The sequence below is a fragment of the Leptonychotes weddellii genome, chromosome 5, assembly GCF_054177405.1.
Source record: "Leptonychotes weddellii isolate Sample4059 chromosome 5, ASM5417740v2, whole genome shotgun sequence".
Taxonomy (NCBI): domain Eukaryota; kingdom Metazoa; phylum Chordata; class Mammalia; order Carnivora; family Phocidae; genus Leptonychotes; species Leptonychotes weddellii.
In genome coordinates, this window is record NC_138373.1 from 70,087,223 (window position 1) to 70,113,797 (window position 26,575).

Sequence of the window (26,575 nt, forward strand, 5' to 3'; positions counted from 1 at the left end):
ATGATGTAGAGCATACCCAGGAGATAGTACCACAGGTACACGAAGAGCAGCAGGATGAGGCCAGAGAGAAGTTAGAGAACTGGAAACTATTTTATATTTCATTTTATTTTTATTTTACGTCTGAAGAAGTAAGTTTTGAAGAGTAACTGTCATTGTGTTTATGGACTCAGAAAGTACCCAAAAATTATTTGCTGGACTAAATAAAATTTCATATGAGAAAAGGAAAGAAAGTAAGATGAAATGATATCACGTGAATGAATGGTTGTATAGAACTTTCAAACAGGCAAGACTCTAAAACATTAGAAGAGGTCACTATTGGGAAGGGCCCCCCTTTTCCTCAGCAATTATCACATATGGGACAAACGCATACCCTGGTGGCCCTGAGTGGGGGCTGTCCTGCCTGGTGGCAGAGGGAGAAACGAGACTGTTTCTGGAGTGTCTGTCCCTTTATCCCTGCTCTCCCAAGTGCAGAGATGGGTACTCAGCGACCAGACGGCATTGCCAGTCTGGAAGGGAGGTGCTGCCACCTAGTGTTTGTTGCTCTCACCCTCAGTGGTGCCCACCCGCCTAGGAAGGCCCAGTAATGCGGTCTCTGTCCTCCAGCCACACGACAGACCTAAACAGCAAAGCCGTTCAGAAAACACGATCACATTAAATTTTTTGTTGAATGAGAATATTCTTTTGAGAAGAATATGAGTAATTAGTACAGCACTGAGATGTGAGAATGTGTTACACCTCTCGCGGTGTACTATGTAGGGGGGCTACAGGTGACACACAGAAAGCCTGTTCTGTGTGCCTTTAATATTAGGTCAACGTGGGTCCACGTGGTGGAAGATACCGGGAGGGGACTACAGATCCAGGGAAGATTTTCTAACGTTTGGCATTAAACTAATATTGTCTCACAGGAGCGGGTGCTTAGTGTGACCGAGTGTGTCCGGACACAGGCTGGAGTACTTCTTTATGGGAAAGTTGAAGAAGTCATTTACGCCATCAAAACCATCAAAATGATGGACTGAAGCAGACAATCTTTAAATCTCCTCTCAAGCTAGACTCCTTGAAAGCAGGGCTTTAACCACTGTGCCCTTCGCTGAGCATGGGCCTGATGAGTAGCAGAGATTGATGCTCAGTGAGTGTTTTGTCGAATGAATGAATATATCCACTTAGAATTTCCCCGAAAGAAGAAAACTAGCTCAAGTAAAACAGTTATTTAACAAGTTGAGAAGGACAAAAAGATCAGCCCCTGACATTTAGAAACTGGCCTGGCACTCAGGCTACGTCACGTTATTCTCCTGTAGAACCTAAACTATCTCACAGAATTCGAACCTCAGACAAGGTTATTGGAGAATAGAATAAAATGAGACAAAGCAAGGCCACTTCATACTTTTGTCTAAGCACAAAAATAAGGTCACTGTCCACCTGCAGAATACCAAACATCTCCATCTTTCAGCCAAAATGAGAGATTGCTACTGCTTTACAAATTACGGCTCATCCCCTGCCTAGTCTTCCCAGCCAGGTAAGAGTTACTGAGATACCCAGTCAAAAACTCACCCTGTTGTCTGACAGCATCCAATTGAGGGCAAAACCCCACTTCCTTAGATGCCACCCCAAATCACCCAAGCAAAGCCCAAATCCTATGATAAGTTCTTTCTAACACTCTCTTACCGGGACACACCACATTTCCTCAGGGTCTGTGTTCTCCCTCACTACAACCCAACTTGTTTAACTAACTACAGGACTGCTTCTGGTGGTCTTTAACTGAAGGCCACTGACCAAGTAAATGCTAAGAAAAAAATAAAGTATGGCCCTAACTGCAAGTGTACCGTGAATCCCGTAAGAATCCCAGATCTGTGAGGTTGAATTAGCTACAGAACACTTCCCAAAACAGGAAGGGTCTTATAAGTCAATAACCACTAACACTGACTAAAGCTTACTATCTGCCAGGCATTATCCACGTACTCTACAGGAATGATTTCATCACATGAGGTAGGCATTATTATTATCCCCAATTATCGATATGGAAACTGAATCATAGAGAGGCTGAGAAACCTCTCCAAGGTCAGCTAGCTGGTGAGTGGTAGAGCCAGGGTTCAACTTGGTCATCTGACTCCAGGGACCATGCTTCAGATAGATAGGACTTTGGAGGAAGAAGAGAGGTAGGCAAGTATGTGTTCTGGGGGAAGCAGCAAGGCATGAGCAAAGGCACGGGGGCAAGAATACACAAGTCTACCTAACAAGCATCTTGATTCTCCTAGTAAGTTGTACAAAGACCTACACAATCTCTGCTCTTCTCTCCATGTACCCCTTAGTGCTGGTTCTAGTTCCCTTAAGGTTGACTCCCAGGGCCAGGTGCGGGGTTGGGGGCAACACATTCTAGTTCTTAAAGAAGCTTGGATTCTGTCACCTTAATTTTAATGATATGATAAAAATGCTACAATCTGCCTCCTCCCCACACCTTGTTCCTCTCATCTCCCGAAAGCCTGATGTGACACCGTTAGGTGTGGCTGGGGGACTAAAATCAATCCTTCACCTAATAAACACCCACTCATCTTTCAGGTCTCCACATTGAAATGTCACTTCTTGGGGAGGCTTCTGTAATTCTCTAGGATAGGTTAGGTCCTGTTGTCACAGGCCTGAACTCCCCTTTTGGGAAAGCATATCGCTCTTGTTACAGTCTTCCCTTCCTCCCTGCTAGACTTTGAGTTCCATGAGAGCAGAGGCCATGCTTGACTTGTTCACTGCCTGGCACACCGCAGGACCTCTGAGTGCGGAACTTGAAAGGAAAGGGGGATGGAATGGCAGGAGAGGTTCAGGGAGAAGCAGGGCAATTCCCTTCCTTTCCTATTCCAAACTCTTGCTTCATAATGTATCACGATCCCTGCTACTGTACTTTCTTGACCCCAACTCAAAAACCATCCTCAGTCAGGTCAGATGCTGCCTAGAGGAATCTAACCATACTCTGTCAGGTCTTTTACTTTTAACAAGAGTCTTTCATAAACCTCACCTTCTGAAAAGTGAACCTTCCCCTCTGCTGATTTATCCAAGGTCACACACACAAGTCAAACATCAAAGCTAGAAATAAAACTCAGATCAGCAACTCCCAAGATGGTGCTTGATCTCCTTCTTAAAGGAATAAAGAGGAGGAACTAGGCTTGAACACTGAATTCTCTAAGAATGTTAATCAAATGTGAGCTTATAACGCCTGCAGCTTCCATGCGTTAGCCAGGAGACATTAAAGCATAATGAGCCCTTCAAGAAAAGGGATTTTTTTTTAAAGGAACAAGAAAACCCAAGAAGTACAATCTGAATTTATAATTAATATTGCAAAAATGATTTGGATTAAATCCTGGATTGTGATTCTCCTAAGCTGGTTTACCCTAGTGAGGTTAGCATAAGCTGGAGTCAGAATCAGCTTACTGCATAACCTCTTGGTAGAGGGTACAGCAAGGCTAAAAAGCTGCAGAAAAACAAGTGTCTCTGGCATTACCCCGTGTTCCAAACTCATGAGAAGCCATTTAAAAATGAATAAAACCAATGTTAAATTCTTAGCGACATTGCCACACAGTGAGAAAGTTCAAATGAAAGCCAAGTTCTCAGCCTGCAGTGCTGAAGAATGAAAGCCAAGCAATTAGAGCTGAGAAAATGGATTACATAATCTTGCAGCCGGCGACTTAACTCAGTAATAGCAAGGAATTTACTGTCTCAGTGTTAAGAATAACCAAGACATCTTTTTACCTGTGATGGGTCAGGTGCAGCTCAGTACAAGAAGGGGGCAGGGGAAAGAGACAGCAGAAACTCTCCACCACCTTCCAGCCTGCAGTCTCTGGAACATGAGAAGTGAACCACCTCTGCAAAAAAGTGAAGCTTTCATGGATGAATTTAGAACATCCTTCCTGGATATGTAGGCCTCACGTCTCCTGTATGTATTACTCACAAAAACCAGGCAGCCCCCAATAATTGTGTATGTCATATTTCTTTGAAATGTTCATCTCTTCTATCAGTGTTGCCCCAAGTGACATGAAAAATTAATTAATAGGAAATGAGGCAGGGCAACTTGTTTTCACCAAACCTCCTCCTGCATATAGTGCAAATGGGGTAAAAATAAATCACCTCCTTGTGCTACAGTTTCTAATAAAAACTAATTTTTGATAAGGCTTTGTTTGTCTTTCCTTTCCTTGTTATTTTCCATTACCTTTTATTTTTCCTTTTTTTACAAGTACAGAATGCGTAATTTCATCTAGAAATAGACTCTTCATTTTAAACAAAATACAATGTTTATTTAAAAGCAAACAGAACATCCTTCCCCAAGGAGAATGGACAATGTGGGGCTACAGGACAACTAGGGCCGCTGTCAGACTGTTCCCACTGCTATTCCTTGGTGACCTGACAGGCGGCCTCAAATCTGGGATGGCCTAGGAACAGAACTTGTAAAGACGTCACATTTTCATACCATCAGAGTTGCATTTCATCACACTGAGCCTTACCAATAGGCCAACATTTATACAGACTGGGACACGATTTTTTTTTTTTTTAAAGATTTTATTTGACAGAGAGAGACACAGTGAGAGAGGGAACACAAGCAGGGGGAGTGGGAGAGGGAGAAGCAGGCTTCCCGCCGAGCAGGGAGCCCGATGCGGGGCTCGATCCCAGGACCCCGGGATCACGACCCGAGCCGAAGGCAGACGCTTAACGACTGAGCCACCCAGGCACCCCGGACTGGGACACGATTTTAGTGAACAGCAAACTTGATTTGTTTCCACAGGTAAGCCTTTTTTTTTTTTTTTTTTAGATTCAATCAGCCAATATATAGTACATCATTAGTTTCAGATGTAGAGTTCAGTAATTCATCAGTTGCGTATAACACCTAGTGCTCATCATATGGGCCCTCCTTAATACCCATCACCCAGTTACCCTATAACCCCCTTCCCCTCCAGCAACCCTCAGTTTGTTTCCCATGATTAAGAGTCTCTCATGGTTTTTCTCCCTCTCTGATTTCCCATTCAGTTTTCCCTCCCTTCCCCTATGTTCCTCTGCGCTGTTTCTTATAGTCCACATATGCGTGAAACCATGCGATAATTCTTTCTCTGATTGACTTATTTCGCTTAGCATAATACCCTCCAGTTCCATCCACATGGATACAAATAGTAAGTATACATCCTTTCTGAGGCTGAGTATTCCATTGTATATATATATACTACATCTTCTTGATCTATTCATCTGTCGATGGACATCTGGGCTCTTTCCACGTTTGGCTATTGTGGACATTGCTGCTAAAAACATTGGGGTGCAGGTGCCCCTTTGGATCACTACATTTGTATCTTTGGGGTAAATACCCAGTAGTGCAATTGCTGGGTTGTAGGGTAGCTCTATTTTTAACTTCTTGAGGAACCTCCATACTGTTTTACAGAGTGGCTATACCAGCTTGCATTCCCACCAACAGTGTAAGAGGGTTCCCCTTTCTCCTCATCCTCACCAACATTTGTTGTTTTCTGTCTTGTTAATTTTAGTCATTCAGACTGGTGTGAGGTGGTATCTCATTGTGGTTTTGATTTGGATTTCCCTGATACTAAGTGATGTTGGAGCATTTTTTCATGTGTCTATTAGCCATTTGTATGTCTTCTTTGGAGAAATGTCTGTTCACGTCTTCTGCCCATTTCTTGACTGGATTATTTGGTTTTCGGGTGTTGAGTTTGATAAGATCTTTATAGATCTTGGATACTAGCCCTTTATCTTATATGTCATTTGCAAATATCTTCTCCCATTAGTTTTGTTGACTGTTTCCTTTGCTGTGCAGAAGCTTTTTATCTGGATGAAGTCCCAATAGTTCATTTTTGCTTTTGTTTCCCTTGCCTTTGGAGACATGTCTAGCAAGAAGTTGTTGCAGCCAAGGTCGAAGAGGTTGCTGCCTGTGTTCTCTATGATTTTGATGGATTCCTGTCTCAGTTAGGTCTTTCATCCACTTTGAGTTTATCTTTGTGCATAGTGTAAGAAAATGGTCCAGTTTCATTCTTTTACATGTGGCTGTCCAATTTTCCCAGCACCATTAATTGAAGAAACCATCCTTTATCCATTGGATATTCTTTCCTGCTTTGTTGAAGATTGGTTGACCATAGAGTTGAGGGTCCATTTCTGGCTTCTCTATTCTGTTCCATTGCTCTGTGTGTCTGTTTTTGTGCCAATACCATGCTGTCTTGATGATTATAGCTTTGTAATATAGCTTGAAGTCTGGTATTGTGATGCCACCAGCTTTGGTTTTCTTTTTCAACATTCCTCTGGCTATTCGGGTCTTTTCTGGTTCCATACAAATTTTAGGATTATTTGTTCCAGCTGTGAAAAATGTTGATGGTATTTTGGTGGGGACTGCATTGAATGTGTAGATTGCTCTGGGTAGCTCAGACATTTTAACATTTATTCTTCCAATCCATGAGCATGGGATGTTTTTCCTTTTCTGTGTGTCTTCCTCAATTTCTTTCATAAGTATTCTGTAGTTTTTAGAATACAGATCTTTTACCTCTTTGGTAAGGTTTAGTGCTAGGTGTCTTATGGTTTTTGGTGCAATTGTAAATGGAAATGATTCCTTAATTTCTCTTTCTTCTGTCTCATTGTTAGTGTAGAGAAATGCAACTTATTTCTGTGCATTGATTTTATATCCTACCACGTTGCTGAATTGCTGTATGAGTTCTAGTAATTTGGGGTGGAGTCTTTTGGGTTTTCCACATAAAGTATGTCATCTGCGAAGAGTGGGAGTTTGACTTCTTCTTTGCCAATTTGAATGCCTTTTCTTTCTTTTTGTTGTCTGATTGCTGAGGCTAGGACTTCTAGTACTATGTTGAACAACAGTGGTGAGAGTGGGCATCCCTGTCGTGTTCCTGACCTTAGGGAAAAAGCTCTCAGTTTTTCCCCATTGAGAATGATATTCACTGTGGGCTTTTCATATATGGCTTTTATGATATTGAGGTATGTTCCCTCTATTCCTACACTGTGGAGAGTTTTAATCAAGAAGGGATGCTGTATTTTGTCAAATGCTTTTTCTTCATCAACTGAGAGGTTCATATGGTTCTTGTCCTTTCTTTTATTAATGGAATGTATCACATTGATTGACTTGTGAATGTTGAACCACCCTTGCAGGCCAGGAATAAATCCCACTTGGCCGTGGTGAATAATCCTTTTAATGTACTGTTGGATCCTATTGGTTAGTATCTTGGTGAGAATTTTGGCATCCATGTTCGTCAGGAATATTGGTCTGTAATTCTCCTTTCTGATGGGGTCCTTGTCTAGTTTGGGGATCAAGGTAATGCTGGCCTCATAGAACGACTTTAGAAGTTTTCCTTCCATTTCTATTTTTTGAAACAGCTTCGAAGAATAGGTATTAGTTCTTCTTAAATGTTTGGAAGAATTCCCCTGGGAAGTCATCTAGCCCTGGACTCTTATTGGGAGATTTTGATTACTGTCCATTTCTTTGCTGGTTATGGGTCTGTTCCAGTTTTCTATTTCTTTCTGTTTCAGTTTTGGCAGTTTATAGGTTTCCAGGAATGCATCCATTTCTTCCAGATTGTCTAATTTGTTGGCATATAGTTGCTCAAAATATGTTCTTAAAATTGTATTTCCTTGGTGTTGGTTGTGATCTCTCCTCTTTCATTCATGATTTTATTAGTTTGGGTCCTTTCTCTTTTCTTTTTGATAAGTCTAGCTATGGGTTTATTGATCTTATTCTTTCAAAGGACCAGGGTCTAGTTTCATTGATCTGTTCTACTGTTCTTTTGGTTTCTATTTCATTGATTTCTGCTCTAATCTTTATTATTTCTCTTCTCCTGCTTGGTTTAGGCTTAATTTGCTGTTCTTTCTCCAGCTCCTTTAGGTGTAAGGTTAGCTTGTGTATTTGAGATTTTTCTAATTTTTTGAGAAAAGCTTGTATTGCTATGTACTTCCCTCTTAGTACCACCTTTTCTGTATCCCAAAGGTTTTGAACAGGTGTGTTCACTTTGTTTCCATGAATCTTTTAAATTCTTCTTTAATTTCCTGGTTGACCCATTCATTCGTTAGTAGGATGCTCTTTAATCTCCAAGTGTTTGAGTTCCTTGCAAATTTCCTCTTGTGATTGAGCTCAATTTCAAAGCATTGTGGTCTGAGAATATGCAGGGAATAATCCCAATCTTTTGGTACCGATTGAGACCTGATTTGTGACCTAGGATGTGATCTATTCTGGAGAATGTTCCATGGGCACTAGAGAAGAATGTGTATTCTGTTGCTTTGGGATGGAATGTTCTGAATATGTCTGTGAAGTCCATCTGGTCCAGTGTGTCTTTCAAAGCCCTTGTTTCCTTGTTGATCTTCTGCTTAGATCTGTCCATTGCTATGAGTGGGGTGTTGAAGTCCCCTACTATTATTGTATTATCAACGTATTTCTTTAATTTTGTTATTAACTGGTTTACATAATTGGCTGCTCCCAAACTAGGAGCATAAATATTTAAAACTGTTAGAGCTTCTTGTTGGATAGACCCTTTAAGTATGATATAGTGTCCCTCTTCATTCCTTATTACAGTCTTTGGCTTAAAATCTAATTTGTCTGATATGATTGCTACCCCAGATTTCTTTTGATGTCCATTATCATGATAAATGGTTCTTCACCTCCTCACTTTCAATCTGGACGTGTCTTCAGGTCTAAAATGAGTCTCTTGTAGACAGCATATGGACGGGTCTTGCTTTTTTATCAATCTGATACCCTGTGTCTTTTTTATTGGAGCATTTAGCTCATTTACATTCAAAGTAACTATTGAAAGATATGAATTTAGTGCCATTGTATTACCTGTAAAGTCCCTGTTTCTGTAGATTGTCTCTGTTTCTTTCTGGTCTATGTAACTTTTGGGCTCTCTTTTCACTTACAAGATACCCTTTAATATTTCTTGCAGGGCTGGTTACGGATCACAAATTCTTTTAGTTTCTGTTTGTCCTGGAAGCTCTTTATCTCTCCTTCCATTCTGAATGACAGCCTTGCTGGATAAAGTATTCTTGGCTGCATGTTTTTCTCATTTAGTACCCTGAATATATCATACAGCCCTTTCTGGCCTGCCAGGTCTCTGTGGATAGGTCTTCTGCCAGTCTAATGTTTCTACCATTGCAGGTTAAGGATCTCTTATCTTGAAATGCTTTCGGAATTTTCTCTTTATCTCTGAAATTTGCAAGCTTCACTATTATACGTCAGGGTGTTGATCTATTTTTATTGATTTTGAGGGGGTTCTCTCTACCTCTTGGACTTGAATGCTTGTTTCCTTCCCCAGATGAGGGAAGTTCTCAGCTATGATTTGCTCAAATATACCTTCTGTCCCTCTCTCTCTTTTTCTTCCTCTGGGACCCCAATAATTCTCATATTGTTTCACTTTATGGAATCACTGATTTCTCAAAGCCTCCCCTCACAGTCCATTAGTTTTTTTCTCTCTTTTCCTCAACTTCCTTCCTTTCCATCATCTTGTCTTCTATGTCACTGAAACTCTCTTCTGCCTCATTTACCCTAGCTGTTAGAGCATCCATTTAAGACTGCATCTCAGTGAAAGCGTTTTTAATTTTGGCCTGATTAGACTTTATTTCTACACTAAGAGGTTTTCTAATGTCTTTTATGCTTTTTTAAAGCCCAGCTAGTAACTTTATAATTGTTATTCTGAATTCCAGCTCTGATATTTTACTTATATCCATATCGATTAGATCTGTGTCAGAGAGTATTACCTCTGGTTCTTTCTTTTGTTGTGAATTCCTCCTTCTAGTCATTTTTCCCAGAGAACAATGAATGAGAGAACACAATAAAAAATATCAACCACGACCCAAGTGAAATACACACTAGATAAATCTGAAGAGGTCAGAAACCAAAAGAGAAAAGAAAAAGAAAAAAAAGGGGAAAAGGAGAGAATATAATCTTCCAGGTGGACAAGATAGGGTGATCCACTTGGTTTCGGGTGTATTTTGGTCTCTTTGTTAGAAGACACTAAATCCCAAATTTTAAAGAAAGCAAAACTTATACATATACAAAAATAAAATGCAATACAGTGAAAGGAAGCCAAAAATGAAGAATATATCTATAAAATGTAAATGTAAAAATGAAAGTTTAAAAAGGACTTAAAAACAAAGAGTTGATAAAATAAGAAACCAGTTGAAAAGGAAAAAAAGAAAAGGAAACTGAAACTGAAAAATAAAAGAATCATTAGAAAAAGAATCTCAAATTCTATATACTATTTTCCCCTAGTGCTGGAGTTTTGCAGTTCTGTGTGCTCCATAAACTTGGTATTCACCTGATGTTCCAGCTGGTCTTCTGGGGGAGGGGCCTGCTGTGCTGATTCTTAGGTATCTTCACCTGGGTGGAGTTGCACTGCCCCTTGCCAAGGGGCCGGGTTCCGTGTAAGCTGTTTTGGGTTGCTCTATGTGGCTTTTGTTCCCTAAAGGCTTTCCGCGCCCCTTTAGAGGATGAAAATAAAAATGGTGGTGCCCTGCTCTCCAGCCCTGGAGCTGAAAGATCGCAGCCCCCTCTCTTCAGTAAACCCTCAGGTAAAAGCAGTCTTCACTTGTGTGCACCAAACTCTGCAGACTCCTGTGGTTCACACCCACGCCAATCCTCCTGGGGGAAGGAGGAGGGTTGCCACAGTTCTGCCCTTTGCAGGTTCCCCTCAGGGACAGTGGCTGCCTGATCATGCCACGGTTGGGGTTTATGGCAAACCAATTGAGAGCCCCCTCCTGGGCTCATTGACCATAGCTGGTTTCCCCTCTCCCAATCCTTGGGAACTCTGCTGGCTAAGGCACCCCCGTTCTTTGTGTGACCCCAGGGATCCTGAGGCCATACTGTCCCACCTAGGATTCTGCCCCACTTCGCCACCTGAGCACCTTTCAGGCAGGGATGTCTTTCACTGGAGCAGATTTCTAAAGGTTCTGATTTCACACTCCGGGGCTATATCACTTTCTGGTAGCTGGCTTACGGAGGCTTCCCCCACCCCCCTCCATTTATCGTCCGATATATCCCCTCAGATTCACTTCTCTGCACCTCCTACCTTGCAAAAAGTGGTCACTTTTCTAGTTGTAGAATTCCATCAGTTCTTTTTCTTACATCTCAGGTTGAATTCATAGGTGTTCAGAATGATTTGATAGATATCTAGCTAAAATTCAAGGGACCAGATGAAACGAGTCTCCTCTTCTGCCATCTTGTCTCTCATGTCTCTCACCTGTAAAATTAAGACATCTTCGGATAGCTCCCGTTTTTGGCAACAAAAGCTTAAAGATCAAATGAAATGTCTAATTTGCTTCAAAAACTTACTGTGGACATACTAGGAGTGGCTGGAGGCTGGATGAACTGCGGGAAGCATGCTCCTCAGGTGCATGTAGATACACCCCCAGAACTGCTCCTCTGAGCTGGGGGAGCACACTGAGAGTAAAGGACACTGTCTGTAGGCGCTTGGCCTTGAACTGTTTTGGAAGTTTCAATAGCAGAGTAAATGATTTTCCCATGGATCATTTGATTAGCTGTTGCTCACGATGACTTAAACCAAGAACAAGAGACTTCCCCCCATCTGTAAGTAGGTTATATAAGAGTTAGAGGTAACAGACTTCTTGAGGGCCCATTAAGTTTGAGCTGCAAATGCAGGCTTAAGTAATGCAAGGTGGAGATGAGACGCAGAAATCACAGAAACAAATATATGGCATACACAGACAACCAAGCCCTGCTACGGAAAGCTTTAATCACCACATGTAAAAACAATATAGTCACATATCAAAAATGGCTCCAAATGCTTTATCATCACCATAACAGTCTAGAAATGAAAGTTGCACTAATATAAAAACCTTCCTGTTCATAGCTGCAAGATTTATGAAACTGTTTCTTATAAACACATTTTTTTTTACCCTGAGGCTGACATCAAAGTGAAAAACAAAAGTCACTATCAGCTAGAATTTGTTCAATGTAGAATTTTAAAAATCATTTATTCCTTAATCTGGAATAGGTTCTCTTTACTCTCCCCACGCATACTATGTGAGGACAAGAGGAAAAGGGGACAGATGGTTGCGTCTAGTCTATTACATATTAATTAGGATTTCTTAACCCAATCTATTGACCAAAACGAACAGAATTTTAATATCAATTAATGCTACACTATCACACTGAAAAATTTATCAAAATTAGTTCTTCCTTATAAAAGGGGAATTGGCAGTACATTGTCAGACAAGAACAACAGAATTCTTTCTTAAAATGTCTATTGCAATGCACTCTATTTACTACATCTGAGCCAACTAGTTAAGTTCAGAGTTCATACTGACTGCCTTGCAAACCTCAACTCTGGGCTCTTAGTCACACCTTGAGATAAGATCTGCACATCTACAAGAATAACTCCCAAATGCTATGACAGTTACTCCATTCCAGTGATGGGAAGGGCAACTGTGTTAAACTGAAAAAAAAGGACAGCCATGTTGAAGTGGGGATTACTGTAACATTTTTTTGGTGTGTAAATAACAAATAAATAGAATAAAAAGATTTTCAAAATCTGAGTTCCTAATGTCTCTAACATTGTTCTTTTGTGAATGAAACTAGAGCAATAGTTTGCTACCTCTCACAAGGTAGCCTGGTGACTTTTCTTCCAATTATTTCCATGGTAATCTCTGCATGTTTCTAAAATGGGCTCTTCCTAAATATTCACAGCATTTCATGTAGACGGATGTTAGTGTGCACATCTGAGTCAGGAAATCTTTGTTGCTGCTTGGTTTCAAAGTATTGTACATAACAGTTTCCTGTGTACTACTTACTTTCAACTGTACAGTTACATGTATTCTGGGCTACAATAAAAATCTGGGGATATATGGCAGTTGAAGAATTACCATGCCTAATCTTGGTCCATACTCTTCATTTTTATGATTTCTAGATGCTTTCCCAGTGCAAATGATTGAAATGAACAACACAGGCATGGACATTTACTGGCTCTTCCCTGAAAAGTTACATTATGTTCACAATTTCTCAGTCAAAACTGAATGAGAATAATGGAGAGAGAATTCAGTATTAGACTGAGTTAGGAAAGGTTTTCTGGCAAGGCTTGACACAGGTGTTCTTTTTTTTTTTTTCCAGGTAGAATCATGGAAAATAAAGGTGGGGAAACACTCACCCATCATATGGCCAATTCCTCCATCTGACACCTGAACTCTTGTATGACATTTCTGCCAAGTTGTTGTCTAGCCTCTGCCAGAATACCTCTAGGGGCAGGAAGCTGTTCCAACATTACTTATTCTTCTTTAGAATAGAATAAAGCAAAAGAGATGGAATGGGTAAACAAACTTCCATTACACATGATTATGAACTAGATCTAACTTTTCAAGTGTTAGCAGATTGTCGATTTACTACTCAAAAGACTAAACCAGATTTGTTCCAAGCACCCCATGCCTTCTGCAGTGATTCAAAATGGGGAGATCCAACTTAAAAATGTGAGTATTATGAATCGCTGTTGAATAGCTGTGTGTGATAGGGAGCAGATAAGAAATCTTACAAGTAATTATTGTAGGGACCCCAAAGCAAAGGGAAAAATACATGTTTTGGAAAAGAAATAAATGTTTCACTCTGAAGAGGCAAGAAACAGTGTGTGCAGTGAGTCATGGTATGAGAATTCAAGAGCCCTGGTGGGTGAACTGCGGGCTAACTACGGTCTGCAGCACGTTGTCAATTCTGATGTAGGAGATAAGAGAATGACATGAGTGGTCTGAGACGGCAGCCTGCTCCCCTGGGCAATCAGAAACAGGACACTCTACCTTGACTCTCTCCTTCGGCTGGTCTGGCAGCTCTGTAAATAACATTTTTATTTCTGATTTCTCCCATGGTACTCAGCCTGCTTCGAGGTTTTAAATCCCCACTTTGGAAGACCAACAAGGCAACGTATTGATTGGTGAATAATAATGTCAGGATTCAATTTACAAAGGATCAATTCCTCTGAAGGGACACAGTTATGTCTGGTTTTTTATTTTTTGGACATATATATATGAATAAATATAACACACACGTAAACTTTACAGACTCTGAATGATCATGTTAATTGAGACTCAGCTGATTCAGTTTTGAGTGCTACCTTTCGCCTCTGTGTTAAAATGGCAATGGTATCATATCAATCTTTAACAAACGAGACTACGAGCAACGGACAAAAACAAAACAACAAAAAACCAACCTTAAAGTCAGTATGTCTTTTTATATGGAGGCCACTTTTTTTTCATATCTGTTTCAAAAGTATCAGATAGTGAACATTTAGTGGCTAGATGACAAGAGAGCAAATCTTCCTGCAAAAAAAGCACAGAACCTCCTTGACCACTGAGATTTGGAAGTGAAATCAATAAAAGTCTATTAAGTACTCAGGATAGATCTGGTTGGCATCAAACACCACAAAGATCTTTGGGTCCCAGGTATCATCCACACAGCTGTCATATAAATTCACATAGCTCCCATCTTTGGAAGGAGGTCGCATGTATTTGGAGTCTCCATTTATGTAATCTCCAATTAGCACTCGAGCGAGAAACATAGATTTATACGTTCTAAACAGATGCCGCTGTTGCAAGCTGACGCCATGAATTTGGAATGTGTTTCCATGTTTTATGTCGTCTTTGCAGAAGCGACTGGAGTAAATAGCATCTCTAGCAAAATAGGTTCCTTAAACAAAAAGGACCAAAAAGAAAAAAAAAAAAAAGCCAGGATTACTCTGAAGAACATATGAAACACAAGCAAAACACTCTAATTGTTAGGGGAACGGGCACATGGAATCGTCTGAGGAAAACAGATGTGGTATTTCCTCGTCTGTAGATCTCTGAGAGAGAACAGAAAGCCATGGATAAATTGTTTATACAACCCATTCCCCACCACCAACACCCTTCCCTATTCCTGCCAAAATGAAGTGACCAGACTTCCGTTTCCGAAAGGAAGCTTACAAAGAAATCCAGTATGTATGACATAGACAAACTGTTTCTGTGACCAAAGTGTGGTGAGAGCTGAGTTCTAGCTGCATGGGCCTCGCTCTCATTTCTATTTGCCTCCACTGCCTTCCCCAGCCCGCAGCCCTTGTCCAGCACCGACCGGCCCTCTGCTGAGCACAGTGAGAACGACTGGTCTGCAGAGATTACTTCAAAACCCAAGAAACCACATTTCTCTGCTACAGGGTAACAAGTCAAGAATATTTCTGGAGATAATAGAATCCCATAACCACGAAAAGACTTCCGAAGAGTGCATGCTGTTCATATCTGAGCACTCCGGAAGAACAACTTCACACCGGTTCATCACCAAAATCTGAAAACTCAATAAAGCATCAACTCTTCCAAAAGGTAGGCCTAGGAGACTGACATCGTGAAGGCAATATTTACTCTGAAAAATTTGGGAAATGAATCGCAAAGTCTCAGATTACGCCATACTGACAGGATTTATGGCAACACTTTTCCCATCCCCGTACAGTTAAATCAATGGGATGGCCTTTTCAGTAATTGTCTTAAAAATTAATCTACTTTATGAAAATGCAGCATGTCTTGATCCTAAGTAGTAGCCAGCTCTCTTGCTGGAGATAAGGTACGAAATAAAGACCAGAAAAATAAACACCCATTCCTATCTTTTCTCCTCATCTCTCACCATAATTTCCTTGAATAATGGGCATAAAATGGAGAGCTTGGACTTTCACACAACATTAGAAAAAAGATGAGGAATTCCCCCATATTCCTTATTGCTCATTAATATTCTTACCTACCATTTTCTAATAATCAAAACAAAAAATACTAGTACCTAGACCTGTCCACAATGTAATCAATTCATTTTATAGTTCTCTGTATATTTGACATAAAACAGTTTATTATAGAGGCTTATCCATGGAAGGGATTTATACATGGAAATTAAACGTAATGTAAAAATCAGCTAATCTGGACATGATGTCCCATCTAAAAGACTGGGACTTGGGGAGCTATTTAATCTGGTAGAGGTGTCAAAGTCTTACTTCTACCCTGTACCTGCAGGAAGTGCCTTTTCTGTGGCTCAGAAATTCTGAGGGTGTGTGAGGAACCTAGTACAGCAACTTTTAACTTAATGACTATCATACTCCTGAATTATAAAACAATTATCTCTAGAGAGGAGATTCTCTCCTAGGACTCAAATGAGACCTGGAATGCTGATAATTACCTTTCCCAAAGAGAGCACCATGTATACCATTTATTCTCCAGTCAAAGTTATGAATGCAAATTGCTTCCACAAATTCACTGCTGGTACCATGAAAGAGCATTTGTTCATTAATCTGAGGCACGCCTCTTTTTTTCTTGAGCTGAGCCTTTTTCCTAAAAACACAATATATATAGGCACAAAACACACAGAGAAACAGACCATAAGTGGCATTTATTAGTTTTCAGGAGAGCCAAGTTCAATAGAAAGGGTGAAACAGAAAATACTTCTTTAACTTAATCCACTTTAAGTGGACAAAGCAGTTCTGGAAAAGAAATAATCCCAAAGGGCCTTGGACACATAATCATCTTACCAAAAATTATTAGTTACAACTGAGACTTAAGGCTGAAAATTATACCAAAAACTAGAGCTATCCCAGATGATGCCCCATCATAGTAAAGGTAACTGATTGCCTAAACCAGCCAAGCTTTACAGATGCCTAAAAATGACACTAAAAACAAATAATATAAAGTTCACAGAGTCTTTATTTTTTTCTTTCTTTTTAAATTCAATTCAATTTAAATTCAATTCAACAAGGTATAGTACATCATTAGTTTTGATATAATGTTCAATGATTCATTAGTTGAGTATAGTACCCGGTGCTCATCATATCACGTGCCCTCTTCAATGTCCATCACCCCGTTACCCCATCCCCCCACCCACCTCCCTTTCGGCAACCCTCAGTTTGTTTCTCGGAGTCGAGAGTCTCATGGTTTGTCTCCCTCTCTGATTTCTTCCCATTCCATTTTAAATAGTGAACTCCTTCAGCAGGGACCATGCCCTAATCTTTTTATCTCCAGAGACTAGAAAATGTTGGTTGGATTGAACTGAATTTTGTATCTTAGAGCTGAGAGGAACATTAAGCCATCCACTTCAACCCACTTCCCAATGGACAAATCTCTTCTTACCCATAAAAAGATATTCAATGCAGGACTGATTGTAACCATAAAAAACAAACTGAAAACAGCTTCATAGAGCATAGATTCCCGGCCTTTTTCTTTCCTGGACAGCCTTTAGTTGCCAAGAATCTGCTGGGTATTTTCTAATTTATAAATGTCAGTAAGAAAAAGAAGCAGGGTCCAGATATCATCAGCCAGCACTGGCTCTCCTGGTTCACCAGCGGCATCACTTCATAGTCACTCCAAACCCCCAAGACTTTCTCAAACCAGATCTCCTTTTGATTGATTTCAATTACACTTTATCTTGAAAAGCAATTTTTAAAAAAATGCATCATTTATAAACAACATGCAGCTTAGTGACTTTGCGGGGGAATGACAGCTGCATTTAAATGAGAGAAATGGAAATGGTCTTTCCCAAGAGTCATTTGGCAATATGTATCAAAACTTAAATGTGGGGCGTTTGGGTGGTTCAGTCATTAAGCGTCTGCCTTCGGCTCAGGTCGTGATCCCAGGGTCCTGGGATCAAGCCCCGCATCGGACTCCCTGCTCAGCAGGAAGCCTGCTTCTCCCTCTCCCACTCCTCCTGCTTGTATTCTCTCTCTCGCTGTCTCTCTCTCTCTGTGTCAAATAAATAAATAAAATCTTAAAAAAAAAAAAAACTTAAATGTATATGGTTTGGTCTACTGGTGAGTCTTTTAGACCATTAAGCATGAGGTTAGAGGGGTATGCATTAAACAAATAAGTCCTTCAGAAAAATCCAACATGTTTTCACTGAGAACAAATTTGCTGACTTTCTTTTTTAGACCTTTAGGTACAGTCTGATTATTTATTTATTTATTTATTTACTTACTTAGAATGCACATATGTTGCTGTTCCAAGCAAGGGAAAAAATCTTTAAAAAAAAAAAAGATAATCAAATTTGTTTTGACTGTTTCAATCTTCCAAGGTCTTTCTGACTCGTGATTCATTCACACGACAAATAAGCTACCCCGTCTCATGTTAAATCTTTCACAAGTGTGATAAGCAAGCCTTCTACATTTTCATCCAAATTCCTGATAAAAATGTTGAAGGGCTCAAGAAGAAAGCAAGCATGCCACTCAAGTTACTCTCAGCCCAAGACTTTTAACTGGGTATTAATTTTTCTCTTTGAACTATCACCCGGCATACATTTCTCTATCTTGCCTCCAATACGGGAACGTCTTATTAACCACTTTGTAAAAACCAAGTTATGTTGTCCAGGGCCTTGGTCATCTACCACTATGGTAATCCTCTTATTTAGCTGGGCATTAGTGAATCCATACTGTTTTTTCCTAAGTAAATATTTTAGTATACATCTTCCTAAGGTCAAGCTTCACTGTCTGTAATGACTAGAATCCACTCTAAAATCAGGATATTCACTCATTATACTTCTCAGGCACAGATTAGAATAATTCCTGGTTTGAAAATTCACCTGAGTCTCTCGTAGTGTGGGCATTGAAAATCTGCTCAGTCACTGGATTGGACGTGCCATATATCCCAGTTGAAGGCAGAGTGGGATGGGGTAGGCAAAGCTTTGCATCCCCACAGCATAGTTTATTCTAGTGCCAACTACTAAGGCACCCATGAAATGTGGAGATTCGTGACATACTGTGACCTTGGGGTTCCGGAAAGGCTAACATTGAGCTCCAAGACCTCTTGGGCTGCAGCTAAAACCTTTGCAGAACATCACAGGATTCAAACTACACTAAGTTCTTCATGACCCTGCCCACCTTGGTCCAACCCCACAGTCATTTCTGAACTTCCGGAAAATACTCCAGCACCCTCTTCTCAAAGATATCTTAAAATTACCCACACTTTCAGGGACTAGGGTGCCAAAAGGACTAAGTTGCCACTTGCGCTAAATTGCAACAGGAATAACTTTGTGCTCCAGATTGAAGTAAATTCGCCTAGGTTCAGACCAGTGGTTCTCCATCCTGGCTGAGCATCAGAATCACTGGCAGAACTTGTTAAAGATAAAGGTATCAGAACACAGAAGTTCTGATTCAGCAGATCTGGGATGGGTGATAGACATCGCCATGAGTTAAAGAGCTCTGCAGGTGATTCTGATAGGTGGCTAGGGCTGAGAACCTCTCATCTAAATCCACATTCTTTATGAGATAGCAGCTTTCCCTGCTCTTAATTCCTTGCTGTCACATCCTTCCCAACCCTGGGTCAATCCAACCACCTCCACTCTCTGCTATTAAATATGGACTGCTGAAATAAATCACACAACATCCCCAGGTTTCCATTCCAAATTCACATATTCTGACATCAGCTAAGCCCTCAACACTGATGGAAATCCTGTGGTTCCCAAGTTAGTTCTTTCTCTCCCGTTTTCCACATTGGCCATTCCAAATCTCCTCTTCCCCCCTCTCTCCCTCTTATCTACACCTCCCTAACCCTTCATTCTCTGTAGGCTGCTTCACTTCTTATTTCACCAAAGACACGTAAAGTTTCAGGAAGGAACTCCATAACGTAACCCCTCTCTTCATCCCCTACCTCTACTTATCTATAAACATGACTGGACCACCCTCGTCCAGCTCCTTCTGTATATTGTAATATAGTCTCTGAATTCCACCCTATCACACCTCTTTAGAAGTCTTAATGCATCAATTACCCTTTCCCTTTCTCTTATACTTTAAACTTCTCCTTCCCTGGGTTCTTTCCTACTACAATTTACACATGCTCAGGTCCCTCCCATCTTCAAATTCAAAAATCGTAACAAAACAAAACAAAGACACCCTTCCCAACTTCACAGTACCCATCTTCTCATATTCCCTCTTCCTCTTTACTGCCAAGCTTCTCAGAAGAGCTGCCAATATTTGCTGTATATACAATATAGCATCCACCAACATGGCTCTCATCAAGGGTACCAATGACCTTCTTGTTACAAAATCCAAAGGACATATTCAATATCATCTTACTTGGCATCTCTTTTGTATGTGACCCTGAGGATCACCTACATGCTTAAACCACTTTCTTCCTTTGGTTTCTGTGACTCTATCTTCTTTTGGTTTTCTTCCACTTTCTGTGGTTGTTACTTCTCAGTTTCTGCCTTGAGTTTTCCTCTATCCATCCCTTGCAGAGTTCAGTCCTTCGTCCTCCTCTTAATCTACCTACACTCCCTGGTCATCTTATCAACTCTATGGCTTCTACTACCTCACATTTTCTGACAATTCCAAAATCTTTATTTCTAATCTACACCACTCTCCTGAGTTATGACACATGTATCAACTACTACTTCCTCCCCATCCTCCCTAAGGACAAAGACCAAAATCTGTTCCTGCCCATATTCCCTTAGTCAACCGAAATGAGTCAGAAACTGTGGAGGTATCTTTCCCATCTCCTTACTCACACCACTGAACACATTAAATCATCATTCTACATCCTTAATATCTCAAACCCATCCTCTTCATTCCGACACAGCGGATGCCACTTTGGTTCAGGCCACCCAATATGTCTCAGTTTAATTACTGAAACAATCTCCTAAATTGGTCTCCCTGCTTCTAACTGTGACTCCTTTAAACCAATGTTTCTCAACTTTCACACTACTGCCATTTTGGACTAACTAACTGTTGTGAGAGGTTGTCTTATACACTGTAGGATGTTTAGCACCCCTGACTTCTACCCAGTTGATACCAGTCTTAATTCCCCATCCAACCACATGACAATTAAAAATCATCTCCAGTCACTGCCAAATATCCCCTGGTGGGCAAAATCACTCCTAATCAAGAACCACTGCTTTAAACACTTTCTCCACAGTATAGCCTGATAACATTATTTTTCTAAAATGCAAATTGGATTGATCATTCTCTTGCTTCAAGTTCTATAATGGATTGCCACTGTCCAGGAAAAAAATCCAAACCCCTCAGTTTGATTTATAAGGCCCTGCATGGCCTGCTCCTGCTAACTCTCTGACCTCAACTCCAAATCAATCCAACTCCAGTAAGGCTACGGAAGAAAATCACACAACCATTCCACAGTGGCTCTACTACAAACTCCTGCATGCTCAACCTCTTGACTACCTTTCTACCTTCTCTAATCATTCATCTTAATTTTTATTTTCATTCTGTGGTGCAATTGCCTGGCTCCTTGCTCAAGTTATGGTCCTGTACACTGTTATGTCCCAAGTGTGCCTAGAATAGTGCCTGTCACAAAGTAGGTGCTATAACATATTTCTTGGAAGAAGGGAGAGAAGTAAAAAGGGACTGGGCAAAATGGAAACGGATGCCTGAGGGACTCCTGTGGGCCTCACCACCTGTACAGTGAGTCAGAGGTTACATGATGATAAGAATGACTAGGATTGTAGTTCTTCGTGGAGATGTCAAAATAACAGGCTGTCCTTACAATGAGACCCCGTATTTTCTACTGTCAGAGCAGGTGACAGGTTCATTTGCCATCACAGATTTCTATAGGCCAACAGTACATAAAATAATGAAGGGCATCGACAGAGTGAAACCGTTTCCAGTAAAATCCTTTGTATACAATGTTTAAACATGGGGATTCACTGGTACATTTTACCACTAGAATTGAACAGAGACAACTCAAATTATGAGTTCAAATATAATTGAACTCCACTTCAGAGGCCTGATTAAGAATAATGAATTAAGTTTTCATCAGACCATTTTAGAAAATCTCACTTTATTCACTGAGAGAATAAAGTTAAAGTGGAGAGAAGCCTCAATCCTCCTCAACAAAAGAATCATCTAACAAGAACCCAAAAAACCTAAATTCAGTTAAACTCATTATTGTCAGAAATAAAAGTTGGCTTGGTTCAAAGGCTCAAGACTGAAAAGAATACACGCTGAAAACCCCTTATCTTACCATAAACTATTATGGCAATAAAACCAGGAATATACTCAGCCCGTATTACTACTTATCAGAAGCATGAAAGAATTCCATGTATCATTACCAAACAAAAGTCAGCCCAATTTTCAAGTATATGGGAATGAAATGAGTTATGGCTTTGAAATACTTCAGCAACAAGAAAAATAGAAATAAGGAGATAGATTATGTGAGGTAAATCCTAACATGTTAAGTCAGGATTATGGATACATTATATTCTGCATTATATTCATTATATTAGACTCTATTATTTGAAAATTTCCTGAGTAAATATTAAAAGTCTGCTCATATTTAGGGGCGCCTGGGTAGCTCAGACAGGTAAGCAACCTACTGGTGATTTAGGCTCAGGTCATGATCTCATGGGTCCTGAGATAGAGCCCCACATGGGGCTCCGTGTTCAGCCAGGAATCTGCTTGAAGATTCCCTCCCTCTGCCTCTCCCCCCGCACTTGTGGGTACATGTGGGCATGTGCTCTCTCTGTCTCTAAGATAAACACATTTTTTAAAAAGGTCTGCTATATTTTAAAAAATTAGAAATTACATATCATCATAAATTTAATAAAAATGCTTCAGGAAGGGGTGCCTGGGTGGCTCAGTCGTTAAGCGTCTGCCTTTGGCTCAGGTCATGATCCCAGGGTCCTGGGATCGAGTCCCACATCGGGCTCCCTGCTCGGCAGGAAGCCTGCTTCTCCCTCTCCCACTCCCCCTGCTTGTGTTCCCTCTCTATCTCTCTGTCAAATTAAAAAAAAAAAAAAATGCCTCAGGAAATCATTATTTTAAGTAATATTTGTTATTAAAAAATACAGCACAACAGGTTAATTTGGACAATACCTTTATGTTTTCTACAACGAGCTTTATTTTTAGGGTAAATGCATACTGAGCAATCCAAGAGGTGGTTTCCAACCTAAATTAAGTAGTCAACTGAGATTTTAAATCTACTACATACACTGGGCCTAGCAAGACATTTGAAGGTGTGTTTTACAATGTCCTCCAAAACAAAACCAGCAAATGACTATAGGCAAGAGGGTGGAATCGCTTTTTCAGAAAATTCATCAATTGTTTCCAGAGACTTCTAATTCCACATACAGGGCTGTGCCACCAAAGCCATGCCAACAAAACTAAACAGTTTCCTCGCCTCCCTCCTATTGCTGACTGCAGCCACGACGCATAGCTCTGCACCTCAAAAGCCACAGTGCTGTAAGCCAGGCTGGCCTTGACCTCCAGGGTGGCTGTCACCAGCCCTCACCCCGGCCCCTGGAGAGCGCGCTGAGGTGGAGCGCTGGGACACACAATTGGCACGACAAAGCCAAAAGACAACATGGGCCAACATCCGCGCCTCGCCTTCTCCAAGACTCCAGAAGCCTTAGGGGCTATAGAGAGGGCTCGGGTCAGACGCCGCCTCACCTGCAGAAGAACTCCCACAAGTCCAGGTTTTGAATTCTCTGAATTCTTTTAATTCTGCCACGGTCCATTGTTTTCCCAAAGAGACTGGCAACTTCGTTATACTCGTGTGTTTGACTGTGCAAAGGAACCAGCTGGAAAAAGAAGTTTGCATAGTTTTACTGGGGCCCCTTCCGGTCCTGCACAGGGCGGCTGGCCAGCCCCGCTCTTACCTGATAGGGCACGTCGGTGTTCACATTCTCCCAGTGTGGGGGCATAGGGATGGACTCATTTTCACAGATGTAACTTTAAATGGCAAAAGACACAACACAGTATTAGAAACTGATGATAATTATGGTCGATGATTTAATTTCGCCTTTTCTCCAAAGCTGAATTTTCATGTTTGGGATATTGTGACAAACGCAATTAATTGAAGCCCTTGGTTCTTTATTTTCAAATATTTACTCAGTGTCTCCTGTGTGCTGCTTTTTGGGTGCTGAACTGACAACTCTGATGGAAAACAGCCAATCTCGAATAACATCAACATTTAAAAAACGGTTGTTTAATTCCATCATGTCTTTCTTAAAATTGCCAGAAATTTTTTAAAATGTAAGGAGGATTTTAGATAAAGGAAAGGAATTTCCAAGAAGAAAACCAAATTCTTGATAAAAAAATAACCTTCTTTAACAGATACTGCCTATCAAATAAAATCCAAACCCCTCAGCCATATGTTCAATATCCTTCAAGCTCTAACTCAAACCTAAACTCTTCTCTGTTTACTGCCCTCTATTCCCCATACACAGCCTGTGGTAATTCACCTAGTGTGGCCAATGAAACTTTGAAAACCTGCCCACTGCGTTGAAGCCACTGGATGTGAACACAGAAAAAGATAGTAAGTTGGAGGGCTTCATGGCAAAAGGCTGAGAAGGACATACTAAAAAAATTATAATTATAATTATATCTCTCCTCTGGAGACTGTCTATAGCTTCCTTCTTAAAGCTCATTCTAATTTTTGACAAGATCCTACAATCATGTTTTAAAAATGGATACGTATAAAGAAGCAGACAGTGAACAGTTTCCTTCCCTCTCCAATTGTCACCTCTTGCCCCAACTCCAAGTAATCAGGTTTTTTTAGACTTTGGGGTAGTTTTCCAGACATTTTTAGGTTAACACAAACCAAATTCTTACAAAAATGGTAGTAAAAATACGTTTTTTGCAGCCATTTTTTCCCACTTATTATGTTCTTAGAGATCTTCCTGTATCAGTACAGAAAGTACTGATACAGAAGTACCTACTACAGAATCTGGCCCATGGTAAACACTCCATACATAGTGGTTAAATGAATGAGTGCAATCTATTTTGCAGGTGCATAGAATTCTATGGTGCAGATATACCATCATTTATGTAACAGGTCCCTTGTTGATGATATTTAGCTTGTTTTTGACTTCTTGCTACTGTTAAGAATGCTGCAAAACAACAAGGTTATCCTTTTGCCATTTTACACACCCACTAGTGTATCTGTAGGATAACATCCTTGAAATGGGATTCCTGGGTCAAAGAACATATTTATTTCGGATTCTGACAGATACTGGCTAAATGCCCTCCTTGAAGGTTGTACTCATTAATATTACCACCAGAAATGAAGAGAATTCCTATTTCCCAACAATCTCTCCAAAATGGCATGTTATCAAACTTTTGGATTTTTTGACAGTTTGATAGTAAAAAATAGTCTGGTATAATTTGTAGTTCTCTTATTATGAGTGAGGTCATATGTTTCTAATGGGTTGTGGGTCTTCTACTTAGAGATTCAGATATTACAGAGATGAGCCCTTGATGATAAGAACTCCAGTACTTTTCCCAGTGTTTGTTTTTGTTTTTGTTTTGTTCTTCTTATTGTTTTTCTTGTTTGTTTTGGAGGGGGTTTGTTTTGTTTTGTTTTGTTAAAACAAAAGATACTTCAGGCAAATTTTTACTTTTACCCTCAGAAAACTTTTTTTTTTCTTCTAATTTTTAAGGAGCCCGTAGCCTTAATTAATTGTAATTTCCTTGCCGGTAGGAAAATGTTAACCATTCACCTTGGATTTAATACATGCTCGATATATCCCTGCCATAAATAAATATATCCCTGTCAGTGCTCACTTACTGGCCTCACTCTACTGTAGCCTACCTAACTGTTCCTCCTCTGTCATTATCTTGCTTCTTGTCTTCCATTCTGATTATTCTCTCCCTCTCCCGTCTTTGTTCTATGGTCTCTATAGTCTGTGACAGAACCAAGTGCTTGACCCCACAGTGTGCTGCTTCTCCCCACCAAAGTACACCAGCAATAATAACATACAATTACATTCACATTTTCCATGATTATATCTCATTTTTCTCCCAGACTGCACACTCTTGCAAGCTAAGTAATTTCTTTATTATATTCCTTGTACTCAAGAATAAAGATATGACAATGAATCATGGAACACTACATCTAAAACTAATGATGTAATGTATGGTGATTAACATAACAATAAAAAATTAAAAAAAAAAAGAATAAAGATATGATGTGGCTGGTAAGAAAATAATATATTCTCCATATTCCATAGAAGTACTAGGGCATTGATTATATAAGGACTTGAATAACTTTTAAATCATGATGCTAAAATATAAGCCAAAGGTCTTAAGAAACAAACTGATAGAATCTTAAAGCATAAAAAAAAATACCTAATAACAAAGGTGACATTAGGTCAATAAAGATCAATAAAAAAAAAAAAAAGAAACTTAAAGCATTTCTTTCCTTACTCTAATTCTTTCAAAGTATCTCTTTGGGAAGAGCAAAGATACTAATTCACATGCTGGCATTTTTTTTTTTTCCTGATTAATTCTACATTCTTTCAATAGCAGGAATTTCAATATTCACTTGGACATAAAGTGGGAGGTATGCTCTAAGATTTTCCCCTTCACTTTCATTCACATGAATAACAAATACATAGTCTCTTTTGGCATCTATGTCTCTCTTTTCAGACTGTGTATAGCCAGAGAGAGCAAAAAGGAAAATGTGCAACCAGCCCCAGGAGCAGAGAACCATGCTGCTGGCCCGCCGCTCTCCCAGCTCCTGTAGGCCTCCTTTGGTCATGACAGATTTGAAATCACTCCCAGGAGTCACCCAATGGCGATAAGTGGAGGCAGAGACAAAGTGGGCAACTGCCTAGGATTTATGGCTCACATAACTGGATGGTTCTGTCAGAGTATTTGCAAGTTAATTCAAACCT

At 40.2% G+C, this 26,575-nt stretch overlaps 2 protein-coding genes across 6 annotated transcripts in view; both read right to left on the reverse strand.

Annotated features, from left to right (window-relative positions):
- CRACR2A (calcium release activated channel regulator 2A) overlaps positions 1 to 11,438 on the reverse strand; it is a 201,030-nt gene extending 189,592 nt beyond the window's left edge. Inside the window, exon 1 of the mRNA XM_081821065.1 lies at positions 3,733 to 11,438. The gene's annotated coding sequence lies outside the window, so the exon portion shown is untranslated. The remainder of the gene's footprint in view (positions 1 to 3,732) is intronic.
- A 253-nt stretch (positions 11,439 to 11,691) lies between these two features.
- The window catches only part of PARP11 (poly(ADP-ribose) polymerase family member 11), a 42,037-nt gene continuing 27,153 nt past the window's right edge, over positions 11,692 to 26,575 (reverse strand). For all 5 annotated transcript variants that reach the window (XM_006742413.3, XM_031038066.2, XM_031038065.2 and 2 more), the window contains 4 exons: positions 23,558 to 23,630; positions 23,349 to 23,479; positions 16,148 to 16,299; positions 11,692 to 14,644 (listed from right to left, as the gene is read on the reverse strand). In XM_006742413.3, coding sequence (XP_006742476.1) covers positions 14,328 to 14,644; positions 16,148 to 16,299; positions 23,349 to 23,479; positions 23,558 to 23,630 — 673 coding nt within the window. In that variant the 3' untranslated portion in view covers positions 11,692 to 14,327. The remainder of the gene's footprint in view (positions 14,645 to 16,147; positions 16,300 to 23,348; positions 23,480 to 23,557; positions 23,631 to 26,575) is intronic.